The 25,800-nt window shown below is 38.5% G+C and overlaps 1 protein-coding gene across 14 annotated transcripts in view; it reads right to left on the bottom strand.

The window, feature by feature from the left end:
* Positions 1 to 25,800, bottom strand: part of TPK1 (thiamin pyrophosphokinase 1) — a 398,562-nt gene that overhangs the window by 5,587 nt on the left and 367,175 nt on the right. For 11 of the 14 annotated variants that reach the window (XM_054237592.2, XM_078343570.1, XM_035254503.3 and 8 more), the window contains 2 exons: positions 14,319 to 14,431; positions 14,153 to 14,201 (listed from right to left, as the gene is read on the bottom strand). The exons of 2 other annotated variants lie outside the window; for them this stretch is intronic. In XM_054237592.2, the coding sequence (XP_054093567.1) occupies positions 14,153 to 14,201; positions 14,319 to 14,431 (162 nt within the window). The remainder of the gene's footprint in view (positions 1 to 14,152; positions 14,202 to 14,318; positions 14,432 to 25,800) is intronic. One more of the 14 variants, XM_054237598.2, reaches the window with a different exon arrangement.

Genomic DNA, 25,800 nt, shown 5'->3' with positions numbered 1-25,800 from the left:
TAGCACTGAGAAGCAACAGCGGGAAGCATTCATTCTCTGTGCACCTGCATGACTTTTCTGCTCAGGTGCTTTTATAGAAAAGGCATCTCTCTATCAAAGAGCATGACTCCATCATGGTGAAGTTAGTAAGTCAGACCTAGGTTCAAACCCCGGCTCTAGCATTCACCAGCTTTACAACTCAGTTATTTAAACTCTTTGGGCCTTGTGTTATCAACAGTAAAAATGTAGAAAATATCTACTTCACAGGGACATTGTATGGATTATATGGCCAATCTAATATATGATACATATTCAATTTCCATCTTCTCTGTTTTCTCCTGTTATCCTGCCACTAAAATAGATCAGGTTTGTCTTTTAAAGTTAACAAAAAGAGAGATATCACGATCTGAACAATTAGCAAAGGCCTGAATTCAAGTGATTAGTTTATAGGCAGCTGAGAATAGAATGAGGTACCTTCGTAACTTTTCCAGGCTAGCTTTTGTGAAATACTTAACATCATTTCAGGTGATTCCTTGGCCTGCATGTATGTATGCATTTATTTAATAGATATTAAAGCCTCACTCTGTGCCGGGCACTAGGGTTTAAGGATGAGTGTCTCTGCCCTCAGGGTCCTCACATTTTGGTAAAAGAGAAAGATGCATATATAATCAAACCCAGCAGACAGGAGAGAAGCATGAGGCAGGATAAAGAGGGCAGAGGTACCTCCTGGCAGCCAGGATGGGTTGTGTATTCAAGAGGGAGGGGAATCCTTTGACAGTGGGGGGCCACTGGCATCCCTAGAGGCCTGCCCCGTGGCCTGGCTTCCCAAGAATCTGTAGATCAACACTGGTTCTTTGGTAAAGTAAATAAATTATTTAAGAAGGCAATGGGAACATTTCTAAAATCAATAAATCCTGAGGGCAAAATAGAGCGAACTAGCTTTGCCTGGTGCTATCTGAGATGGGCATAGTCCTCATTCATTTCAGACATCATTGGAGGCCTTACAGTACACCAGGCACTCAGGGCATAGCAGGTTTTATGTTCAATTTATAGATGAGGAAAATGAAGCTCACAGAGGCTACAGTCATGGGCTGTGAATGATAATAAAAGCTGTCAGACAGACACTAACAAGTGAGTAAGCGAGTTAAGGTGATTCTTTGAAGACCTCTAAAGAAGAGAACTGATGCTGGTCTGTTTTCCTCAAGTACAGAGCTGTTTTTCCCACTAACTTAAGGAGATGCGTTAGTGGGAGCCTAAGACTTAATGAATACTTTACATCTCATATAGACAAATGCTTAATGAACCTGTTATGATGAATCTTAAGGCTCCCTACCATTCTGAAACATTAGGTTTAAGTTCTGAGACTTAAGTTAGGCATACTAGACATCACTAACTATTTAAGACATAATGGGACCACGTCTACTCTATATTCACCATTCACTCTCTGAGAATTCTTAGCCTATTTGGAGAAATGGCAACACAGTAAGAAAATATAACTCAGATTTCATTAACAGGAAAAGAAAACTATACTGTCTGTAACATCAGTTCACTATTATAGGTCTTTACAATTTTAATTTTTTGACAATATATTTTTAAAAAGGTCTTTTATGTACACATGAGGCAAAAGACTATATTTTAAAAATTTCTAATTTATATTGTAAAACATGAATTCTGGGAATGGTTCAGGAACTTGTTTCTTATGAAATGGCACTTACGGTTGCTCCTGAAATTTTTCAAAAATAAAATCACTTTCTTGAAGACAAAAACTCAAAGCAGTCCTAGTGTAAAGCTGTGGGGTACGTGTCTTTTGTGTACTTATATTTCTATTAGAATCTTAGGAAATACAAATTTGAGACAATCTACCTAATAAATACATTTAATTATCTTAGCACTGCCAAATAAAAATATGTGATACACAAATCTAAATTTTCTAGTAGCTACCTTAAAAAAGGAAAAATACATAAAACGTTAACATCTTATTTAGGCCAGTATATCCAAAATCATTTTAACATCATCAACATACACAAATTGAGGTTTTTTACATTCCTTTTTTCATGCTGTCTCTGAAATCCATTTACAGCCTGTCTCACGTTAGACAGGGCTCATTTTAAGTACTCAAGAGCTGCATGTAGCCAGTGGTTACTGCATGGATTGAACAGTGCAGTTCTAGGTTGTTGAAGCAGGATCTATATTTATGATTCAATTATCTGCTTTTTTCAGAGGAACATTATTTTTTGGTTTGATTATACAGATATTAATTTTCATTTCCTATGTAGATATGCAGGCACAGAGTCCCAGCTTATAAAGAGAACATTAAACCCAAACCATTTTGAGTGACTTAAACTTACGATGTGAATAGATCAACAAACACTTGAATACAAAACGTGCTCAGAAGCGAGATGGACTCGGTGCTCTGCCCTTCAGCGTGAAGGCTGAGAAATATCTAGTAGGAACTGCAGAAAGGACAACCAAAAATACGAAATCCAAACAAACTTAATTTAAAATTACCAAGAGAATATATACTACATTCTGTAATGTATATGATAAATAGATGTCTGCCTGGATATGTGGTAAATAATCTTCCTTCTTTTTTTTGAAGGGAAGGGTTTATTTTTATTTTGTTTTATTTATTTTGGGAACAGGCTGTAGTTGGTTACATGAGTAAGTTCTTTAACAGTGATCTGTGAGATTTTGGTGCATCCATCACCCAAGCAGTATACGCTGTACCCAATTTGTAGTCTTTCATCCCTCACCCACCTCTCACCCTTTCCCCCAAACCCCCCAAGTCCACTGTATCATTCTTATGCCTTTGTATCCTCATAGCTTAGCTCCCACTTATGAGTGAGAACATATGACATCTGGTTTTCCATTCCTGAGTTACTTCACTTAGAATCATGGTCTCCAGTTCCACTACTGGGTATCTACTCAGAGGAAAAGCAGTCACTATACAAAAAGATACTTATAATCTTCTAACTACTTGCAAATGATCTTCTAATTTTTCTTCTAATAACTGCAAATAATCTTCTAATTGTACTCCTTTCTCCAAATCATTACCTTCCCTTCCAGCTCCTCTAACCCATGTGAAAGAATAACTGGTGGGCCCTAATTGCCTGTAATGAAATGTTCAAAACAAAGAAAAAACACTCCCTCTTCCTGGCCCAAACATCCTGGCACGGCACTTAAGGCCCTTTGCCATCTAGCTACTTCCTACCTGCTTGCCAACCACTCTGTGCTACTTGCTATTCCTTGAATAGATCAGGAATTTCCTGCTTCTACGAAAATTTTTGACATGTTCCCTCCAAGAACAAATCGTCTTTTCTCTGCATATTGTATCCTTCAAGTCTAAACTCAATGTCACTTTCTACCCTGTACAGCTCTTTGATTCTCAAATGCTACAGGCCAAATGAAAAATTCTCTTTTCTATTTATAAATGACTCCATTGCTTCCCTGGAACATACTTTGTATGTAAAGCTGACTATTTAGATGCCTTGTCTCAAGCAGGCAAAGTACAGAGTGAGCTTGAAACACCTTGTTCCAGAAAGCGAGAGAGTGCTCAGAAACAGATGTAGATCTGTCAAAAGGACACAGGACTGGGACAAATCTGGGGCATCAGGAAAGAATCCTGAGAAAGAGAGGCATTATGATATATTGAATAATGCATTGCCCAAAGCAGGTGGAGAGAGGAAAACTTCTTCTTTACAGAAGAATGCCAACTACTCAAGGAAGGAATGGCAGAATTAGAAAGGCACCTTTTGCAGCCACCAGTGTAATAACTAGTTTAGGCAAGAACCATCGATGGATGGATGCTAAAACTGGGGAAAATGTGGAGGAACAGGATATCACCCAGTTCCAAAGCAGTACTCCACCTATTGCTTTTAATTTCAAAAGAAAAAAGGTAGCAGAGAGATCTCATGAGTCTGATCTTAGCTAAATGATCTTTAGCATCACCAATAAAAGGCCATACTGATATCACGTGCCTCCTACTATGATGCTAGGGATGAATACAACATCACCTAGTAATTACTTTTTACCAAAAATGCCTGACCTGATTTGAATCATGGGGAAAGCGTAGACAAGTGCAGAATGTGGGGCAGCTGACAGGTTAGTGGGCCTGAACTCTTCAAGGCTGTCAGTGTCATAAAAGACCAAAAACGTGAAGGGACTTTTCTAGATTAAAACAGACCAAACAGATATGACAGCTAAATACAATGCATGTTTTTTTAGTAGATTCCAGATTTTAAAAAGGTATGAAGAGCACCACTGGGACACTTGGGGAGTAAGAAATGGACTGTATCCTATTATTCCATCAATGTTACATTTTGGGAGTGTATAATAGCACTGTAGTTAAGCAGGAGAATGATCTCGTTCCTAGCAGATACAAGCTAAAGAATTTCAGGTGCTTAGTATTATCATGTCTCCAAATTATTTTCAAATAGTTCAGAGTGTATTGCATATACACTCATACTCACATATTATCTGGAAATTTGTTCCTCCTCCAGCACTGGAGATTACAATTCAACATGAGATTTGTCATCTCCAGTGCTGGAGGAGGGCCTGGTGGGAGGAGCCTGGGTGGATCCCTCAGAGCTTGGTGCTGTTTTTGAGATAGCGAGTTCTCTCAAGTTCTGGTCATTTAAAAGTGCATGGCACCTCCCCCACATTCTCTCTCTTGCTCCTGCTTTTACTGTGGGCAGTGCCTGCTCCTGCTTTGCCTTCTGCCATGGGTAAAAGCCCAAGGTATTCCCAGAAGCAGCTGCTGGCACGATGCTTCCTGTAGAGCCTGCAGAACCGTGAGCCCAATTCAAGCACTTTTCTTTGTAAATTACCCAGTCTCTTAGCCATGCAACAATGGCCTGGTACACATATAAAGAAATAAATGCAAATGCAGAAAAAATGTTAGCACTTGGTGAATCTCAGTGAAAGATTTTGCTGTACTGTCCCTTCAGTTTTTCTGCGGTTTGAAGTTTTTCAATATTAAAATTCCACATTACAATCTGGGGGAAAGATTTGGGAAGAAAGGCTAGCAACTTAGAAAGGGAAGTGCCGCCCTCTTGGTTTACCTTTGGTTTCCCTGAAAGCTTAAGTAATGCCATGCAAAGCATTAAGAAATATTTACTGATTTAAAGTGCATCACCCAAGTTGGAAAAAGTACTGTGCCAAATTCAGGGCAAAATTATCTAGTCTATGGTATATCTGCATTGAAGCTTCTTGGAAGAGCACGGAGAGAGATGCTGAGCAGGCAGCCTGTAGGTGGTGAGGACCCTTCCTTTGTCAACTCATTGAAGCTCACCAAGGACAGCCTTTACTTCTACTCATTGATGCAGGACACCCTGGAAATTAACCTGCAGTATCTACCAGAACTTCTTAGTGCTTGTGAAAATGATAAGAAGGAAACTTATTGTTATGCATGTCTCTGATAACAAGGCATCAGCTGTGCTTTCTTAATGGAGCTTATCTCTCAAAACCCTGATCTGCTAAGACTCTTCCCAAGGTGAGCACTCATCACCTCCCTCTCCTGGCAACTAATTCTTCCTTGAACTCAATATTATAATTCTCTTTGAAACTGGCTGCATTTATCTTCATCTCTCTCAGAAGTCACATTTCCCTTGCCCTTGGATGAGGGCTGGAAGGCATTAGAAGGCTTCTGATGTTCAATTATTCTTCCTTCTCCACATTTTCTGTTATGACTCAGGCTGTTGATCGAAAAACAATTAGACCAGGAAAATGCTGCTGCTTGGAGGAATCAACACTAATTATGCCAGTTAGAAAATGTTTACAAAGATCTTCACTTTCAAACGTTGAGGCCTTTCCAAAATAAACAAAAGAAATCATTATTTTTATGTGTTAAAGAGAATTCCCTAATGGATTATGTCATCAGCATCTTCTACTCATAAAAGCCCCCATGTTGCAGTTAAAGAGCCAATCACAGCTGCTTTAAGAAAAAAGAAAAGCTTACTGGGCTTATAAAATGAGAACGACAGTCCAAAGCCACAAAATGTGACCTATTTGCATTCTTTATTAGTGGTAAAATGTTGTAGAACTCCCTGAAAACTTTCAGTGTGAAAAGTCAGTGTTAGATTTAAACGTGTGTTCAAAGAAGAGAAAGACAGCCTGTCCACGGGCTGCTCTGAGCTGATTTACTTTGCTCTGTTGCCTTCAAATCCTCTGTTTCAGTGTTGGCTCCTGTGGACACTGGCCTGCCCCAAAACCATCCCACAAGTGTGAGAATCATGACCTGCAGGTGCCAAAGATGACTGAGCTGCAGTCATCCTCCTCTGCTGTTGCCCTGCTGTAGAGTGAGGCAAGTCATTTTGTGCTGCTGGGCCCCAGTGCCATCCCTGAAAACAGAGAGTTGAACTTTTCACTATAATATTTTATGACTTTTGTTAAAAGTTCCTCAGGTGACCTCAGCATCCATTTGTAAAATGCCAATAATGCCTGTCCCCAGTTATCTCTAATACAGCTATTGTGAGGATGAATGAGTTAATGTCTGTGAAGGGCTTTGACTTCTCCAGAAAAGTGTTGAAAATGTGTTGTGTGACTATCATCATTTCATCTGCACTGAGGAAGCTTTAAAGTGGCATTTGCTTCTATCCTTCAAATGTCAACAGAGATTAAGTACATCAAACAAACGGAAATGGCATAGAAAAGTGAAGAAGAAGAACATGTGTGGAAGCATGGTATGATTACTTAACATCAGTCTCAAACCTGCAGGGGGTGTCTATACACATAAGCTAAAGAGACACAATCCATGCCCTTTTAGAATTCACCAGTCAAGGGAATCTCTGAGAATCTGCTGTGATCCTGGGGGCTGCCTGATTCACGAAGCGTTCACTGCTCAATTAACTCTTTTAAACTTAATTCGGCTGAAGATATTCTTTTATCAGATGGTGTCAGAAGCGGGATGCAAGTGGAGCTTCTAGGAACCCCCAGGTCTGCCGGGTGAGCACATGAGGTACCTGAAGAACTGGTTTGTGTCCATTGATCTCTCAGAGCAGCTGGGGATCATGGGTAAGCTTCCTCTTGGATTTCGGAGCTCCACGGATTTGTGTTTTGAGCTCTCAGAGTTTCTTTGAGCAAATTTCTGATCCAAACTGGGTGTGGAGTCATGACGGAAACTGGACTGGGTCCAGCAATGGATTTCATCAGGCAATAACTGGCTTGGATCCAGTTAGAGGCCTCTTACACCTGACTGGGTCAGAAAGGAACTGGTAGTAGGCGGTAACATTGCAGGGGTTATAAATCTTGGCTTTTGAAACTTCAGAGATTTTTGTGTTATACACCTTTGTGTCATTTTTCTTGTGTGCTTAGGAAAAACATTGGCTAAGTTAATCAAGAGAACCTGAGCGTAAAGCCAGTATTTTTGGTAAAAATGGCACCCTTAATTTCTGGAAAACTGAGTGCTTTCTGGCTTATACTTTAGGCCTGGGAGGGAGCGAAGTCTTACAGAACAGAAAATCTTACTAAAGATAACACACAGTAGAATGCTCTGCATGAATAACAATGCAGTGAGGTACATTTTTAAAATGAGGGCTCTAGGTAAAGTCCCTTTATACTAAGAATGGGTTTGACACTACAGGATGTCAACTGCTGTTTTCTTTGGAATAACCTGCCTTGGACTCTTTGCTGAAAACTGTGGGTGATAGGACTAGGCAGGTACAGTATCCTGGAATATGGGGAGCTTTTTCCTTCCTAAAAGGGGAAACTTGAAAGGTGATGAGATACTGGAAAAGATCCCTTCACTACCCAGAAGCAGCCACCTGAATTTTTTCAGGGTCCCTGCAATGGGTGGGTCTTTCTCTGGCCTCCCTGATCATTTCACCTTCCCCACACTGCCTCAGAAAATGCTTTTCTCTCTCTCCTTTCCCTTTCTTATCTTTTCTATTACTCAGGGCAGCCATCTTGCCCAGAGACCATAGTTTGAAACTCCTGGATTAATGATGACTAACTGCTGGAAAAGAAAGACCTTATCTTCATGAATTAGAGCTTGAATTCCTTAGGGAAAACAAGAGGCAGCAGAAACCCTTTTCTGGCCCTGTTCTTCCAAGGGCTCCACCCTAAAGCCAATAAATAACAAATGAAGAAACTTAAAAACTGGCAAATGAAAAATCTTACAACTACTGTAGTAATCTTCTGTCTGTACAATTATATATGTGTTGTAATGTTTATATGAAAGAGCTCAAATTCACTGGCTTAAACAAAAATAAGGGCTTAAATCAAATATTTCTAAAGCAAAATAAAAATAGCTTTAAAGATTACTGTTAAAGACATTTTGTCTAAATTACGCAGGTCAGATATTAGGTTTGCTAAATGCTTTCGGATCATAAACTGCTTTGACTATTGAAAATGTTCAATTTATTTTGCACACATTAAATTCTAAATAAGGCCTGGGGATATTTGGAATTAGCCATGCCCCCTAGCTATGCAAAGAAGGTTATAAAGAAATGAGATTTTATTTAAGAAAGAATGTTTAATGGCAAATTCTTGTCCTGAAGTAAAATGACTGGTTGTATAAAAAGATGGATGTTTAGCCCATTTACATTTAAGGTTAATATTGTTATGTGTGAATCTGATCCTGCCATTTTGATTGTTTAAAACAACATAGTGGTTGTTTTGCCGGTTAGTTGACGCAGTTTCTTCATTTACCATTTGGCATGTTTTTGGAGTGGCTGGTACCAGTTGTTCCTATCTATGTTAAGTGCTTCTTTCAGGAGCTCTTGTAAGGCAGGCCTGGTGGTGACAAAATCTCTCAGCAATTGCTTATCTGTAAACGATTTTATTTCTCCTTCGCTTATAAAGCTTAGTTTGGCTGGATATGAAATTCTAGGTTGAAAGTTTTTTTCTTTAAGGATGTTGAATATTGGCCCCCACTCTCTTCTGGCTTGTAGGGTTTCTGCCGAGAGATCCGCTGTGAGCCTGGTGGGCTTCCCTTTGTGGGTAACCCGACCTTTCTCTCTGGCTGCCCTTAGCATTTTTTCCTTCATTTCAACCCTGGTGAATCTGACGATTATGTGCCTTGGGGTTGTTCTTCCTGAGGAATATCTTTGTGGTGTTCTGTGTATTTCCTGGGCTTGAGTATTGGCCTGCCTTATTAGGTTGGGGAAATTATCCTGGATAATATCCTGAAATGTTTTCCAGCTTGGATTCATTCTCTCCATCACATTCAGGTACGCCTATCAAACATAGATTAGGTCTTTTCACAATATGCCATAATTCTTAGAGGCGCTGTTCATTTCTTTTTTCTCTAATCGTGCCTTCTCATTTTATTTCATCGAATTGATCTTGAATCTCTGATATCCTTTCTTCTGTTTGGTCAATTCGGCTATTGAAACTTGTGTATGCTTCGCAAAGTTCTCATGTTGTGTTTTTCAGCTCCATCGAGTCATTTATATTCTTCTCTAAGCTGTTTATTCTCATTAGCATTTCTTCAAGCCATTTTTCAAGGTTCTTAGTTTCTTTGCATTGGGTTAGAACATGTTCTTTTAGCTCAGAGAGTTTGGTATCATCCACCCTCTGAAGCCCATTTCTGTCAATTCATCAGACAGATGAATTGTCTATCCAGCTTTGCTCCCTTGCTGGTGAGGAGATGTGATCCCTTGAGGAGAGGCATTCTGGTTTTGGGTGTTTTCATCCTTTTTGTGCTGATTTCTTCCCATCTTTGTGGATTTATCTACCTGGGGTCTTTGTAATTGGTGACTTTCGGATAGGGTCTCTGAGTGGATGTCCTTTTTATTGATGATGAAGTTACTTCTTTATGTTTTTAAGTTTTCCTTCTAACAGTCAGTCCCCTGTGCTGTAGGACTGCTAGAGGTCCACTCCATATCCTGCTTGCTTGGGGATCACCTGCAGCAGCTGCAGAACAGTAAGGGTTGTCGCCAGTTTCTTCTTCTGTTATCTTAAGGATACCCACCAGATATCAGCCTGAGCTCTCCTTTAGGAGGAGTCTCTTGGGATATATGGGGGTTGGGGAGCTGCTTGAGAGACAGTCTGTCCCTTATAGGAGCTCAAATGCTAAGCTGTGAGCTCCACTGTTCCATTCAGAGCTGCTGGGCCGATATGTTTATGTCTGCTCCAGCAGAACTCATAACCCCCTTTTTTCCCAGGTGCTCTGTCCTGGGAAGGTGGGGCTTTATTTATAAGTCCTTGAGGAATTGCCACACTGTCTTTCACAATGGTTGAACTAATTTACACTCCCAACAACAGTGTAAAAGTGTTCCTATTTTTCCATATCCTCTCCAGCATCTGCTGTCTCCAGATTTTTAATGAGTGCCATTCTAACTGGTGTGAAATGGTATCCAGTGTTGTTTTATTTTGCATTTCTCTAATGTCCAGTGATGAGAAGCATTTTTTCATATGTTTCTTGGCCTCATAAATTTCTTCTTTTGGAAAGTATCTGTTCATATCCTTCACCAATTTGAATGGTATTTTTTTTGTTTTGTTTTGATTTTTTGTTTTTGTTTTTTTGTAAATCTGCTTTAGTTCTTTGTAGATTCTGTATATTAGCCCTTTGTCAGATGGGTAGATTGCAAAAATTTTTTCCATTATGATGCTAGCTGGTTATTTTGCCCGTTAGTTGATGCAGTTTCTTCATAGCATCTATGATCTTTACAATTTGGTATGTGTTTGCAGTGTCTGGGACTGGTTGTTCCTTTCCATGTTTAGTGCTTCCTTCAGGAGAGCTCTTGTAAGGCAGGCCTGGTGGTGACAAAATTTCTCAGTAGTTGCTTGTTTGTAAAGGATTTTATTTCTCCTTTGCTTATGAAGCTTAGTTTGGCTGGATATGAAGATTATAAAGCACTCTATTAAAAGGCACATGCACAGGTATGTTTACTGTGACACTGTTCACAATAGCAAAGACTTGGAATCAACCCAAATGTCCATCAATGATAGACTGGATAAAGAAAATGTGGCACATATACACCATGAAATACTATTCAGCCATCAAAAAGGATGACTTCATGTCCTTTGCAGGAACATGGATGAATCTGGAAACCATCATTCTCTGCAAACTAACACAAGAACAGAAAACAAAATCCCACATGTTATCACTCATAAGTGGGAGTTGAACAATGAGAACACATGGACACAGGGAGGGAGGGGAACATCACACACCAGTGCCTGTTGGGGGGTGGGGAGCTAGGGGAGTGATAGTATTAGGAGAAATATTTAATGTAGATGACAGGGTGATGGATGGAGCAAACCACCATGGCACATGTATACCTATGTAACAAACTGCATGTTCTGCACATGTACCCTAGAACTTAAAGTATAATGAAAAAATTAAATTTACAAGAGAAAAGATAGATAGCCCCATTAAAAAGTGGGCAATGGATATGAACAGACACTTCCCAAAAGGAAACATACATGTGGTCAACAAGGATATATATTTAAAAAGCCCTCATTATCGCTGATCATTAGAGAAATGCAAATCAAAACCACAATGAGATATCAATTCACACCTGTTACAATGGCTATTAGCAAAAAGTGAAAAAAAAACCCTCAGCAGATGCTGGAGAGGTTGCAGATGAATGGGAACACTTATACACTGCTGGTGGGAGTGTAAATTAGTCCAACTATTGTGGAAAGCAGTGTGTCAGTTCTTCACAGAGCTAAAAACAGAACTACCATTCAACCCAGCAATCCCATTACTGGGTATATACTCAAAGAAATATAAGCCATTCTACCATAAAGATACATGCACATGTATGTTCACTGCAGCACTATTCACAATAGCAAAGACTTGCAATCAACCTAAATGCCCATCAATGACAGACTGGATAAGGAAAATGTGGCACATAGACACCATGGAATGTGATACAGCCATAAAAACAACAAGAACATGTCTTTTGTGGGAACATGAGTGGAGAAAGGAGGCTGTAATCCTTAGCAAACTAACCTAGGAACAGAAAACCAAATACCACATGTTCTCACTTATAAGTGGAAGCTAAATGATGAGGATTCCTGAACACAAAGAAGGGAACAACAGACACTGGGGTCTACTTCGAGGGTGGAGGGTAGGAGGAGGGAGAGGAGCAGAAAAATAACTATTGCATACTGGGCTTGAAAACTGGGTAATGAAATAATCTGTATAATGAACCTCTGTGAAACAAGTTTACCTGTATAACCAACCTTCACATGTAGTCTTGAACCTAAAAGTTAAAAATGAAAAAAAAAAAAAAAAGATTTCTACTATCGCAAAACTCTTGTCTTTGAACATGTTTTCCTTGTTTATGCCTCTATGAACAATAGAAATGCAAAGGGGGTCTATTATATATACTTTTATTTGTGAAGAATTTTGCAGTCAGCCTTATAAATGGATAACTGGATACTTTAATAGATAAGAGATGAAGGGCCAGTGTAGGTGAGAAACTTTGGTGGTACATGTGTTGCCCATAATCAGTCAGTCAAAACTCTTAACCCACATCATGGAATAAAGAGAACACTGCCAGGAGGCCTTCACTCTTGTAGAATGATACCATTTGTTAGGTCCTTTTTCCATGGTTTAGAATAAAATAGGCAATAATTAGAAATGTCACCCTCACAATAGGCTCTACAGCAAATTATACTTTAAAGGCTATAATTACACAACAGACTTTAAATTCTCTTGTGAAAGTTATGCTAAATAATAGAATTGGCTAAACAGAAAAGTACCTGTGCAGCTGCTGACACTTTTGGCCTATGAAGAAATACATCAAATGTAGATTATAAAAACTCAGTTGTCAGGATTAATGAAAAGACAGTCAAGGGAGTAGACTCTTCATCTAGCTTATTCTTTAACCTATTTAATTGTATGTGGTTTCATTCATGGGAACCCTGGGTAAGGAGCATACTCCAAATTTTTGGTATTATCCTCCCAGTAGACATAATAGTCTCCCTGGTAGGATATATTCTCTCCCAGTTGTTAAATGTTCATATGCAGCCATCTCTAGAACTCAAACGGCCTCTCTTCAACTGGAATGACAAAAGATGAAAGAAATGTGTGATCATGAGGACACTGTAGCCTGTAAATGACGTGCTGAGACTGGGAACCTAAAATGATGGTCACTGAGAGTGGCTCTAAGCCCATAAGTTTTGGTCACACTCTTACCTAAGTGAGAACCTGGCCAAAAAGGGGGAATTTTTTTTTTTTTTTTAAATTATGGGAGGCCATTATTATGGACTGAGCTCATGCACTAGGCCCCAACAAACCAAACCAAACTAGAGTCACTTGTGCTAAATGTGACATAATCAAACTAAGGCTTTAAGAAAACACAGAGATCCTAGAACCGACCAGGTTTTGTTTTTCTCCTGTAAACGGGAAGTTTCAGCAAAGGAGGTATCGTTTACTCAGCCTTTATTCCCACCTTGCAAAATCCACTGTTCTGCTATTTCCCAGTGGGTTCCAAAACCATGTAAGTACTCTTACGACGGTGATAGTAACTAACATCAATGGCTAAGAGTTTGGTCAATCTCTCAACATTGAGAAAATGACCCAAAGTGGAGAATTGTGAAAGGAAACTAAATCTGTCCTGAGAAGGACTCTGTATTTCTGTATGTGAGTCCTTGTGGATGAACTGTAACCTACTTTAATAGTCAGACAAAATTGAAAACCTAACTTAATAGTATGCACCCGTAATAATGGCTGAGTGCTGACCAATCCCAGCGGCCATACTTCAACCACGCCTAGACTGCTGAAGGTTCAAACTGCGTTCAAATAAGGCAAACACCGAGCTGTAACCAGTCTCACTGTTTCTATACCTCACTTCCGGTTCCTGTACATCACTTTACCTTTTTTGTCTATAAACTGGTTCTGACTGTGAGGCACCCCTACAGTCTCTGTGAATCTGCTGTGATTCTGGGGGCTGCTGATTTGTGATTATTCATTGCTCAATTAAACTCTTTTAAATTAAAAACAAAATAAAGAATTTACCAGTTAAATCAGATAACCCCAGACAGACAGGCAAATAAAAAAACATAAAAACACTGTGTTCAAGAAAAGGCATTAATACCTTAGGGGGAATGAGTGACAAAGGACTTCTACAGGATGGGATACCTCTTCCTTAGATCTTGAGGAAGAAGGAGGAGACAGGAAAAAATGAAAAGCGTAGAGATGGAAAAAATTGGTTACACCCACAAAAACTGCTTTGAAGGGTATACTCATTTGAATAAGACTTAATTAAGCCAGTCCATTTACCTGTCAATAAGCCAGCCTCTTGATACCTCATATGTATGATGACTTGTATCTGTAACAAGAAGGTTATGTGCTCATTTGGTGAAGGCACCTATTAATCTTCTTATTAACTGTATAGGTTTCACCTGCTACATTATGTGATGTGTAGGCTTGGGATTAAAGTTGTCACCTTGGGCACAGATGGAAGTGGTGAAAGTATGGAAACCATGAAGGTCAATGACATCTTTTGTCTTGTGACATCAGAAAACCCAGCCGTATCCTTGGTGGTAAAGTCAGGTGGCTCTAAAAGAGGAAGAAGACCTGGTAAGTCTACTTCACAAGCCACCATTGCTGCCCTTGGATGCCCCATGAGACAAAAATGTTTTTGGTTTTTTTTTTTTTCTGACATAACTAAAAATAGATTTCTTAGTTTTTCAATGACAAGTTAATTCTAAGTAATGTATGTTATGTAAGTTTCATGTAATACAATGCAGACATTGTCTTAAAGATGAAGACGGTGAAGAAATACAAAAAAATTGCTTCAATTAAATATGTAAGGGAAAAGTTCACAATTCAAATGCTATACCTTAATTACAGCTGGGAAAACATATATATATATATATATATATTTAAATTTTCTTACATATTTTAACAACAAATGAAATAAAAAAGGGGAATGGCATGGGTTTTCATATAAACCATGGGAAGAGGAAATACCTCCTTGGGTCAAAGAGGAGGACCACTTTGGAGAAAAGTTTTCAAATTCTGAACCCAAGATACTCATATGTTAGGTTGCAATGAAGGCATCTTCAAAAAAATCTATATCATCATGTACATATACACATAATCTTTCCCCACAAGAATACACACACCAATAGATTTTTACAAACCTTCCTATTTCCACCACCTAGGAAGAATTAGAAAAACCACTGCATATATTGAGAGATTTCAGGAGTGAAGTTTCGGTATCATTAGAAGTCAATTTTCCATTTATTTGTGCTTGAGAAGATCTAGTCAAATTAACCAGATGACTCTGAGTCCTTGAATTTACAAAAAGCCCTTGAAGTTCTGAAAGATTTGCCTTGTAAATCCCTCTAAGATTCTGGCTCAATCTTGATCAATTCAATCAGATGGGCTGATCCACTCAGGCTACCCCTTGCTGATGAAATTCCCTCTCCTCTCACAAAGGCATTGTCCCTGTTGCCTGTGTCCCTATGTGGTGTCCTGCTTTCCTCTTTGGCTCCACCACCAGCTTCACTTGAGATTCCCTGTCACAGTGAGTACCTGCCACTCTAGTTCCTCTAGATCTCCTGGCACCCTCCTGCACCAGCCCCTCCCTGACCCCTGCTTTACCCTATGAGGGCCACTGGCATGACTTGACTTCTGCTCCTTTAATAATAGATGGTCTTTCTTATACCTCAGCCTGAAGCTGTGAGTCCTGAAAATGAACTCTCAATGGTCATGGTGGCTTTTCATTGTCTTCTGGAAAAATATCTACAGCAGAGAAATAGGGGATGAGTGTTTACCATCAAGCAAAGTCCATCCCATCATATGGCCATTTTTAGAATAGAATTTCATTTAGTGGGAGTCTGGCCACTGCCTTTTAGGAAAAACATCGTTTGATTTAGGTTCAAATGGTCTAATATTAACAGATATGATTCATTACAGCAAAGGTAGTGAAGCAATGTCTTAGACCTTGTCCATAAACCTATAAATATAGATGCTTGCTCCTAAAATATTTCATCATGACCTATTTTCATTTTTAATTTCCCCTTACTGATATACAATAATAATATTTCATGTTAGGAATAGCTGTCATAGTACTATATGAATATTCTAACAAGTCTGAAAATATTAGCCATTCTTAGTAACAAGCTACTTTAATTCACAATTAATATATTCTCTTTCCTGTTCTAGTTATAATAATCAATTTTTCAATACTCATACCATGGAATTTCTCCTGATGACAGCCTGAACTTCTCTTTTTTTGATGAGCCTTCTTTGCATTAACTATCTGCATGCAAAGTTGTATATTATCCCAGCCTCAAACTTAGAACCTTCCACTTAGCATTTTACTATATCATTATGGAGTGCTGACATATGTAATATTATCTAACACATTAAATGTTCAAGAATTTTTTTCTCCTAATTATAAGCTCCTTGTGGGCAAAAACATGACTTGGTCTATCTTCTTTTATTATAGGATTTCTAATCTGGAATATCTATTAGTTCAGTTGGTTTAATACAGATAAAAGTGAGGCTGCTTCTACTTTAACCAATTTAAAGTACAAGGCTCAGAGTTCTACTCAGTGGACTTTACCTCATTACTAAACCAAGTTGGCTTTAGGGAATTGACTGGGTCTTCAGTGCTTCAGAGAATGAGAATGTATTTCAAGAGCCACTGATAAAATATCCAAACACTTTATTTCAAGACAGGGAAACAAATTAAAGATACCTTATTGACCTAGGATGCACAGCACTAGAATTAAAGTCTGTTGACTTGTACTTCAGTGTATTCTCTATTAAAACAAAAATCAAACTGTGGGCCAGGCACAGTGGCTCACATATATAATCCTAGCAGTTTGGGAAGCTGAGATGGGAGGATCACTTGAGGCCAGGAGTTCAAGACCAGTCTGGGCAACATAGACTATAAAAAATAAATTGAAGGCCAGGTGTGGTGTCTCAGGCCTGTACTCCCAGCACGTTGGGAGGCCGTGGAGGGCAGATCACCTGAGGTCAGGAGTTTGAGACCAACCTGGCCAACATGAAGAAACCTGGTCTCTACTAAAAATACAAAAATTGGCCAGGCATGGTGGCATGAGCCTGTAATCCCAGCTACCCAGGAGGCTGAGGCAGGAGAATCGTTGGAACCCAGAAGGCAGAGGCTGTAGTGAGCTGAGATCATGCCACTGCACTCCAGCCTGGGCAACAAAGCAAGACTCCATCTCAAAATAATTGATTAAATACCCCAAAGTCAAATTATGGGCTTTAACAAATTGGTTGGCTCCTCAGAAATATTTTTTTTGGATTAGCTAATCAAAGTTAAATGATCAAAACTACATATTGAATATTTAAAATGCTTGAACATGTGACTATGTTACCTATTTTTTCCTAAATCTTAATGATTCATGTAGACTGACTAATATCACATGCTTCGAGCCAGTGGCAAAACAGATTCAGAAGTTTCTCATCCTTGATTTTTGTGTAAGCTACAGACCACAGGACACTACGTACTTAACTGAAGCACTTGTACTGCATTTTCTTATTTAGAAAATGCACCAATTCCATTTATAAACCACTATCTATAGGAGAGTTTCTTTTCTTGTGTCAGCCATTATTTAATTAAGTAGTATTAACAGTCTAGACAAGGAGGAATGAGGAAATGATCACACAGCCTTAGCTGCTAAGGCCTGGTTCAATACTTGGCTTTTAGTAAAACATTTTGCTCTGTCTGTAGTAAACAGATAAAAATTAAAGGTGAAATTTCAGTTAATCCACTTTCACTGCTGATATGGCAAGATTATTTCATAGTATAGAAGATAGGCTAACTACAGAGCATTTGTGATTTAGGAAAATAGAACTATATTGTTAGAGAAGAAAAAAATTTACTTGTTATAAATGGCTATATTTGCAACTAAAAGAATATCAATATTTCAGACATCACTTACACCAAAGATAAGATTATAAACTTTTGAAGTATTTGGAGACAGGATGGAGAGTGGCAATATCTGTTTTTCTGCTTAAAAAAATCATTCCTCAAAAGCTGAGTTGTGCAGTTTGTACAAACTATGTTATATCAAATTTGCAGGTTAGGAAGTCATATTTGCTTGGTATGTATCTACAGATTTACAACTCTAATCAGTTTGGTAAAAAGTTTACTAAAATTGAACTATTTTTTTTAAAAAAAACCTGTTTAATCATAACTAGTACATATGTATAGAAATGGCTTGATAGCTTTTCTGTATTTTTAATTAATAAACAATCCCATATATTCTCTACAAGTATCTAGCCTGAAAGGCATGAAATATCCCTGGCTCCTTCCTGCCCCTTTGATGCCATTGGTGGTATCTAGTTGTTGGGGGCTTGGGGAGAGCCTCTGATTCAGACCTTTGTGACACCTTATTGTTGACCAGAGTTTTACCTACTCATTGTGGTCCAATCAATATTGGATGGAGCCCTGTTGATGGCTACAATTTTGACCTCTCACCTTTCTTCTCTAAATCAATGAAACTCTTCGCAAGAAGCAATCTGGGAAAGCAGATATTTTTCCCCCTAATTCTTCCTAAAACATCCAAACCATCTGGAGAAATGTGATGAATAATGACCAATATGCCTTTTTAGCATTGTGCCTGCTGAGTGCTGGTGAATCTCTTCCTCCAGAGATGATGGACACAGTTGTGATGTATCACTGTTCAGTACTTTGCTTGGAGGTGGCTACAGATTGGCCTCTGCTTGGGCCCTTGAGCCCATCTGATGAATCTGGAATAACAGCTGCCTCTGATCTTGGGCTTGGGCCACTTCACTTATGAGTACTAGCTATGAGCCTCTTAAGCTTCACTCTGTTAGTGCTGGAGCATCTCATTTTTCACTCATTGATGGAGTGGCAGTGATGTGTGTCTCCTCTGAGTCAAAGGAGGCATCTCCTACAGTACATGCTGCAGACCGGTGGATTGGTTCTGAGGTGGTGCAGGTATTTTTTGTTCTACGTTTTAAAAGGACTGACAATATCTATTCTGGCCCTTATTCCATAAAGGTCTTTTCCTTCCAAGGAAGTCCAAAGGCACACACAACCTATCCCATAGCCCGTTTCCCTGTTGAGGGATGAAGAAATCATCTTAGCAGACTGTTTCCTTCCTTCTCATCTATGAGACATGTTTACATGTGTACATGGCAACAGGGATGAGGCACCTCCAGATTCTTGGCATGATTTCAGGCATCTGGTCACAGCTCTGCCTCTGGTATGGGGCCTGGTGTCCTTTCTTCCCTGCATCCTCCCAGGGATTTTACTGGAGAGTGATTGATCTCTTCTTGAGTCAAGATTTAAATACACTTCAACATGCTTATAACTTCCATTTACTAAATTTGTCATTTATGCAAGTCTTTTTCTTCCTGTATTGCCCTGGTATTTACAATTTCTGAATCAAAGAGGAATAGATTCTTTAAAAAGTGTGCCACAAATTCAGACTGCTTTTTTAAACAGTAGTCTTGTATGGCTCTTTTAATGTGCAGTGCAAGAACAGTGCTGTGCTTTAGCATGAGATGATGTTGCTTATCTAAATGATTTTATAGCTCATGAAAAAAAATCTATAAGATCAAAGTAAGAAGCTATCTCTATCTTTTAAAAAAGAGGCTCATATATTAATCATATTGAACTTTATTAGACAGATATCTACCAGGCTTGGTGATGTAAGCTCATGACTCTCAAATGCAGAACTTTAATGCACCACTAAATTAATGTACTGGCACATTCTGCAGGCAAAGGCATTAAATTTTTAACAGTACAACTGACTGTATGTGGTTCAACTCTCAAACATGTTACTTGTGAATAACTGCAAAACAGACACTCTGGTATGTGATATGTGTTACTGGTTTCTAAAATGCAGAGACAGAAGGATCTACTTTCTGTTTTGATTTAGCCACAAAACCAGTGTACAAAGGATTTACTTAGCCCAGAAAATAGGGAAGAGGATAATAAGAAAATACAAAAGTAACAAACTAACTTCTGGCCTAGGTTCCTCCAGTATAGCTAATTTATGACATTTGAGGCTTAAGAGATGATGATAATTACCGTGAGAAAGAAATTACATTTAAAAATCTTGTCTCATTTTCAAAGACTACAGAAAATTTCTGTTTGGTGCTTTAATTGCCATTTGAGGATGCTTAAAATCTCTGTCCCTTTCTACTACCTGGAAATTTTTTTAACACTTTGTAAAAATGATGAAAAAAAGGCCAAGTTTCTGTAATCCAAAGAGACATTCAGATGCTTTATTATGTGCAAGAGTAATTCTTAAGAGTAGGAAATTGTATGTCTAGTTTGAGAAAGATCCTAAAATTACAATGTGTTACTTTCTTTTTTAAGTACAAAATTTATTATGAACATTCTGACATTATGTGTGATCTTTTTATGTTTAGTTAAAAAGGAAAAAAAGAGACTTGTGTTTAATAAAGGTAAGAAACATTGGAATAAGCAAGCATTCAATAAGAATGCTAGAAGGTGCTACCCCAATCGTTTGGCTACTAATTCATTTTGGTAACAGACTTGCCAAGTTCCATAGTTCAGGACTCTGGCATTATAACAAATGCTGGCGGGCTCCTAGGCAGAATTAAGGTTCTGTGTGTGTGTACTAAATTAGGGCCCTGGAGTAATTAGCACAGAACTGTATTAAAAAGAATGAAGGCAACTGAAATTCTGTTCTACTAAATAAAACATCTTGTTTAGAGATTCAGAAAAAAAAAAAAGATGAAGGCTATTTTACAGTTAAACAAGGGCTGTTCTCAATGAGTAGAAAACAGTATGCCAACTGAGAAACTCCATTAAAAACAGATAATTCCACAAAGGTAGCACCCTAGTTACTACAGTAAACAAAAGTATTAATATTATGAGTATTATTTCTACAGTTTGTTCACTACTCAGAATCATGTGAGCCCAGGGGAGACCAGATTTGCTCTGTTCTCTATTATTCCTGTATATTTAGCATATTCAGAGAAAATGTACTAATTATACATTACAATTACTACATAGCAAACTTACTATATTTATTGAATAAATAAATGTGTATCCAAATAACGACACAGACTATCTTTAAGAATGACTTTGGTACCTATGAAAATAAATCTGATCTGAAACTGTGTGTCTGCTCTGCAAACCTTCATTCAGGCCCTGGGTCTACATCTCAGATAATTCACCCAAAAAGTCAAGACGGAAACAAACCCACACTCCTTTGCTATTTATTTTCCCTAAGCTCCTTGGTCAAAGGTCTCTGAATGACTTCAAAGGAGACCCCTTTCCTAGAACTCAGCATTTCCTTAACTGGTGATTGCTGACTGAAGCACACCAACCCCAGGTTTTCCAGAATGTATTTAATGTTGCTTCTAAGCCACCTTACATAGGTGTGTTCAGAATCACTGCAGGGAAAAGGAACACTGGGCTCAATGGCTAGATCCTTCTTCCCACTTGTTCCCTTTTCATAGGTCTCCCTACCCTTTGAGATCATGAACAACTTCAGATTAGCTCTGTTTGACCCTTAAAATACCACACATCCATGGATGGAGCTTTCGGAAATGCTACTGTGTTTTTGATACACTAAATGTTTGTTAAACTTTCCTTTTAGCACAACTTTAATGTGGAAGTAATGACTCTTTCTAGCTGATAGCAAGGTATCTCCCTCACTAGATGTAAAAACCACTTTCTCTATGGCTCAGTGGTTTTATTACTGGTGGAAGCATCCCATTAAATTTTCTTATCAGGCTGTAAGGAAAAAAGAAATTCATTATCTCAAGAGAGACAAGGTAAGGGTTTACTATATAATCAATCAATGGTAATACACCCTTGTTTCTCTTATCAGGTAAACTGCCCCTCAAATATTTTATAGAAACGGGAATTTCTCCAATCTTAACAAATAATCCTAAAAATATGCACACTCTGACATACCATTAATCCTAACATTTATCATGCCTTATGGTTAAACATTTATAAGGTTACATTCTCCTCAAATTTTCTTAAGCCTGTAAACAGCTACAATGAACAACAGGTAAGTTTATTATGGTTTTAGACAGCTCTGTGGAGTAATTAATGAAGCATTTAGGTTGATGTTTTGCATTACTCAAACTTTCCAATTCCAAATTTGATAAAGAAATTTGCAACATGATTGACAAAATGGCTACTTCTCAGATCAATGACAATGAATGATCACTGAGTTCAGGTCCAGCCTCAGGCAAGTCATCTTAAGTCTCTATCCTCTAGTCCATTGGTCTGAGAGATCTGGCCAGAAGTTCTGCTTTCAAGTGTATTAGTCCATTCTCACATTGCTATAAAGAACTACCTGAGACTGGGTAGTTTATAAAGAAAAGAGGTTTAACTGACTCACAGTTCTTCAGGATATACAGGAAGCATGGCTGGGAGTCCTCAGGAAATTTACAATCATGGTGGAAGGGCAAAGGGGAAGCACCTTTGTCATGTGGCAGTGAGACAGAGAGCAAAGGGGGAGGCGCTACACATTTTCAAACAACCATATCCCAGATCTTGTGAGAACTCTATCTGGAGAACAGCAAAGGGGAAGTCTGCCCCCATGATTTAGTTGCCTCCCACCATGCCCCTCCCCTGACACGAAGGGATTACAAATTTACATGAGATTTGGATGGGGACGCAGAGCCAAACCGTATCACATAGCTTGGGTTTACCTTGACCAACGCTCAAATAAGGTGATGCAGTTTTTAAATTTTTTCCTTTACTGTACATGTTAAAATTACATGTTAATATCTTAAATGGTATTCCCACAAATTGCCTTACTCCCATTCCATTAATGACTATTTCCTAAGTCTGATCCATCTCTTTGATTCTATATTCTTTTAACTAAAGGAACAAGTTTCTAAAGAGAAGGTCATTTCAAGTTTCAATAAAAAAGTGGTAGGAAAAACAAATGGACAATGGCAAGATCATATAAAAAATAGAATTCTGACCCCAAAACTGCAGAAACATGCCCAGGAAACCAACCCCTTATCTACAACAACTAGCTAGGAAATGAGCCCACGTAAGTCAGACTTGTAGGGATTCAGACCACAGGAAGCCAAATGATTTCTGCAACAGTTGGCCCCAAATGGCCATGACTTAATTGATAACTGACAGCTACCCTAATTTTTGGCTCCATTTCCAACTTTAGCACCAACCAGAGAAGGCCAAATATGCTCCTCTAACATAGGATGCTTGCTTCCAGTCAGCCTGCCTCCAGCTTCTTTAGGCCAATAGACTCCAGTTAGGATACATCAGAAGCTATCCCTTTTCTCCACTACACAGCATTCCAATTCTTTCTCTGCCTTTGAATGAGTTACTCTGCAAGAGACTGAGTAAACAGCCTTGATTTATTCTCTTTTGGTTTGTCTTCATTTATTACCACTGTGTGTATAACAAAAAAGGATACAGATTGAGGGGAGAGAGCATGGGGAGAAATGCCAGATATAGGTGAAGGGGAGGAAGGCAGCAAATCACACTGCCACATGTGTACCTATGCAACGATCTTGCATGTTCTTCACATGTACCCCAAAACCTAAAATGCAATAAAAAAAAAAGGATACAGAGAACGTACTCACCTTCAACGAGACCCACAGTTGGGGCCATCTTTTCTGTTTTCCGGGTTAATTATTATTTAAAAACCTACACACTAAAACCTCCTACCCTTCCAAATGCCTAATGCCTGTGTACTTTGAGCATATCACTTTACCCCATCTTCTCAGGGAAAACAACCCCAATAAGGATTTGCTCCACATCTCAACATTCACGCCAGTATCTATAGCCTCATCCATTCAAGTCCTTCCTTCTTCAGGTTTTAACAGAAATGTAGACATCTCCTCTGTCCAGAGTTCTGTATCTCACTTCGCTTGCTGTCTCACAGCTTTGATCTACAGATTATCTTCACTCTCTCCTGTTCCTTCAAACACTTCTCATCATATTTATTTCTACGAACATTTAGATGTGTTCAAGGCTCTTTTACTCTTTTTCCCACTCCAAGTCCCTTTTAGTTATCAATTTCTCTCTCTTCCCCATTTTAGAGCCCAAACACTGGAATTAGTCATCTACCCTTCAGTTTCCATTCATTTCAGAACCTGCTGCAATGTAGCAGGTTCCACCTGTATTACTTCACTAAAACTACTACAATCACCAGTGACTTCATTTTCCCTAAATACAATGTGTATTCTCAGTGTCATAACTGTGACTGATATGTAGTAGAGCCTCATTTCTCTGGACTCCCTAATTTTAAAAATAGTCCTGCACTGGCTTATAGCTTTACCTGAATTAAGTCATATAATACAACAACCTGATAAAGTAAGTATTATTACTGTGATTCATATTTGGAAATTAGAGCTCACAGAGGTTAAATCTCCCACTAAAGAACACAGATCTGTTTTGCCATCTAAGATTCATCCTTGCTGCTTCTCTCTGAAATAATAACAGTATTAGATAGGAAAATACCCTGAAAAATCCTTAGCAGATTTCCTGGTATAAGAAAAAGTTCAATATGTTGTTGAGTATTATTTTTCTACCACCTAAACCAGTGCCTGGCACATGGAATATACTCCATAAATACTGACTGATTAAATGTGCCCAGAGAGGTCATAACAGTGATGCTTGAATAATTAATTTTGCTTGGAACTGTGGCCCGCTGGGGATTTAAAGAAGGTAGGGGCATTTTTCCTAGACCTGAGGGCCTTTAGAGGGCTTTACCTGGTCATATCAACTTTAGGGAAAAATAAGAAAAATACCTTTTTACTTCTTCTTTCTCTAAAACATTCACTCATTCATTTCTGAAAAGGCAAAATTACAGACGATGTTACTTGATAATCCCTATCATCTTTTTCAGAAAAGGATTTGCCTTTATCTCATTATAGCAAATATTAGTTTGTAGGTATGAATTGAGGGGGAGAGCAGTTAAGTCCTTTTTCCTATTATGTACATGTATAAATATTGAAATTCATGAGATTTAAATTTGAAAATCTGCTGCTCTAGGAAAATGAAGTGTAATTATAGAGTTGAACAGAACAAAAGGGGAAATAAAAGCATAGATGCACTGATTTACTATCTTGCCTTCCCTCCCACTGGAATCAATTTATGCTGGATAGAGGAGCTAAAGACAGCTGGAGGAACAATAGGTTGTTAACACAAATTATAAGGAAAGGAACTCCCTCTGATTTTTGGGAACTGAGCCAAGGAGAAAACTGAAGCGAGATACTGTATTTATATTACACTATAACAGTACTCATGTAATTTTCTGAGCTTCTCAAAAATCTCTACTAAAATAAAAGCATTAGTATCTATTTCTCATTCTGCCTAAATATTATTAAATGCATAGGGAAAATTCCCCAGAAGGTAGCTGCCAGTTTGCCAAGGTGTCCTAAAAAACCTTGTTGACCAACTGGGAGATGTCTTTCCTTCATGTAAGAACAAAGAGCTATGACAGGATGCACGGACACTGTATTACTTTAATGATGTTGCCCTTAAGGAAAGAAAATTATGCTGGAATCCAGGGTGCAGAAGGAGGCTATAGGAAGCAAATAGTTCATGAGGCATGAAGTCAGTTGGATTTCTGACTTGAAATGCAATACAGGTAAAATATTTGGCAAGAAACCTGTAAACTACATGTAAGAGGCTTAAAAATCAAATTTGAAAGGTAAAGGAGAAAAACCACCCAGATAAACTATACAATGCAGGTAACACAGGTGGGTGTGATATATTTCTGGTTGTCATATTGAGGTTATGAGGATATTCTGACATTCTTATGAAGGCTAACTCAGAGCACTCCCAACCAATGAGGTCCTCTCTTATCAACAAAGAGCATGCTAAAATTCCAAACAACAGGATTCTAAAGTTTGTCATAATAGATGAAACAATGCTATTACATAGTTATAACTCTGAGGACTGGCTCACCAGTGGAAAACAGAAATGGAAGGGTTTCCTTAAT

This window comes from Callithrix jacchus, chromosome 11 (genome assembly GCF_049354715.1).
Source record: "Callithrix jacchus isolate 240 chromosome 11, calJac240_pri, whole genome shotgun sequence".
Taxonomy (NCBI): Eukaryota; Metazoa; Chordata; class Mammalia; order Primates; family Cebidae; genus Callithrix; species Callithrix jacchus.
The sequence above is the reverse complement of the archived record's forward strand: the minus strand, read 5'-3'. Positions and strand labels throughout refer to the sequence as shown.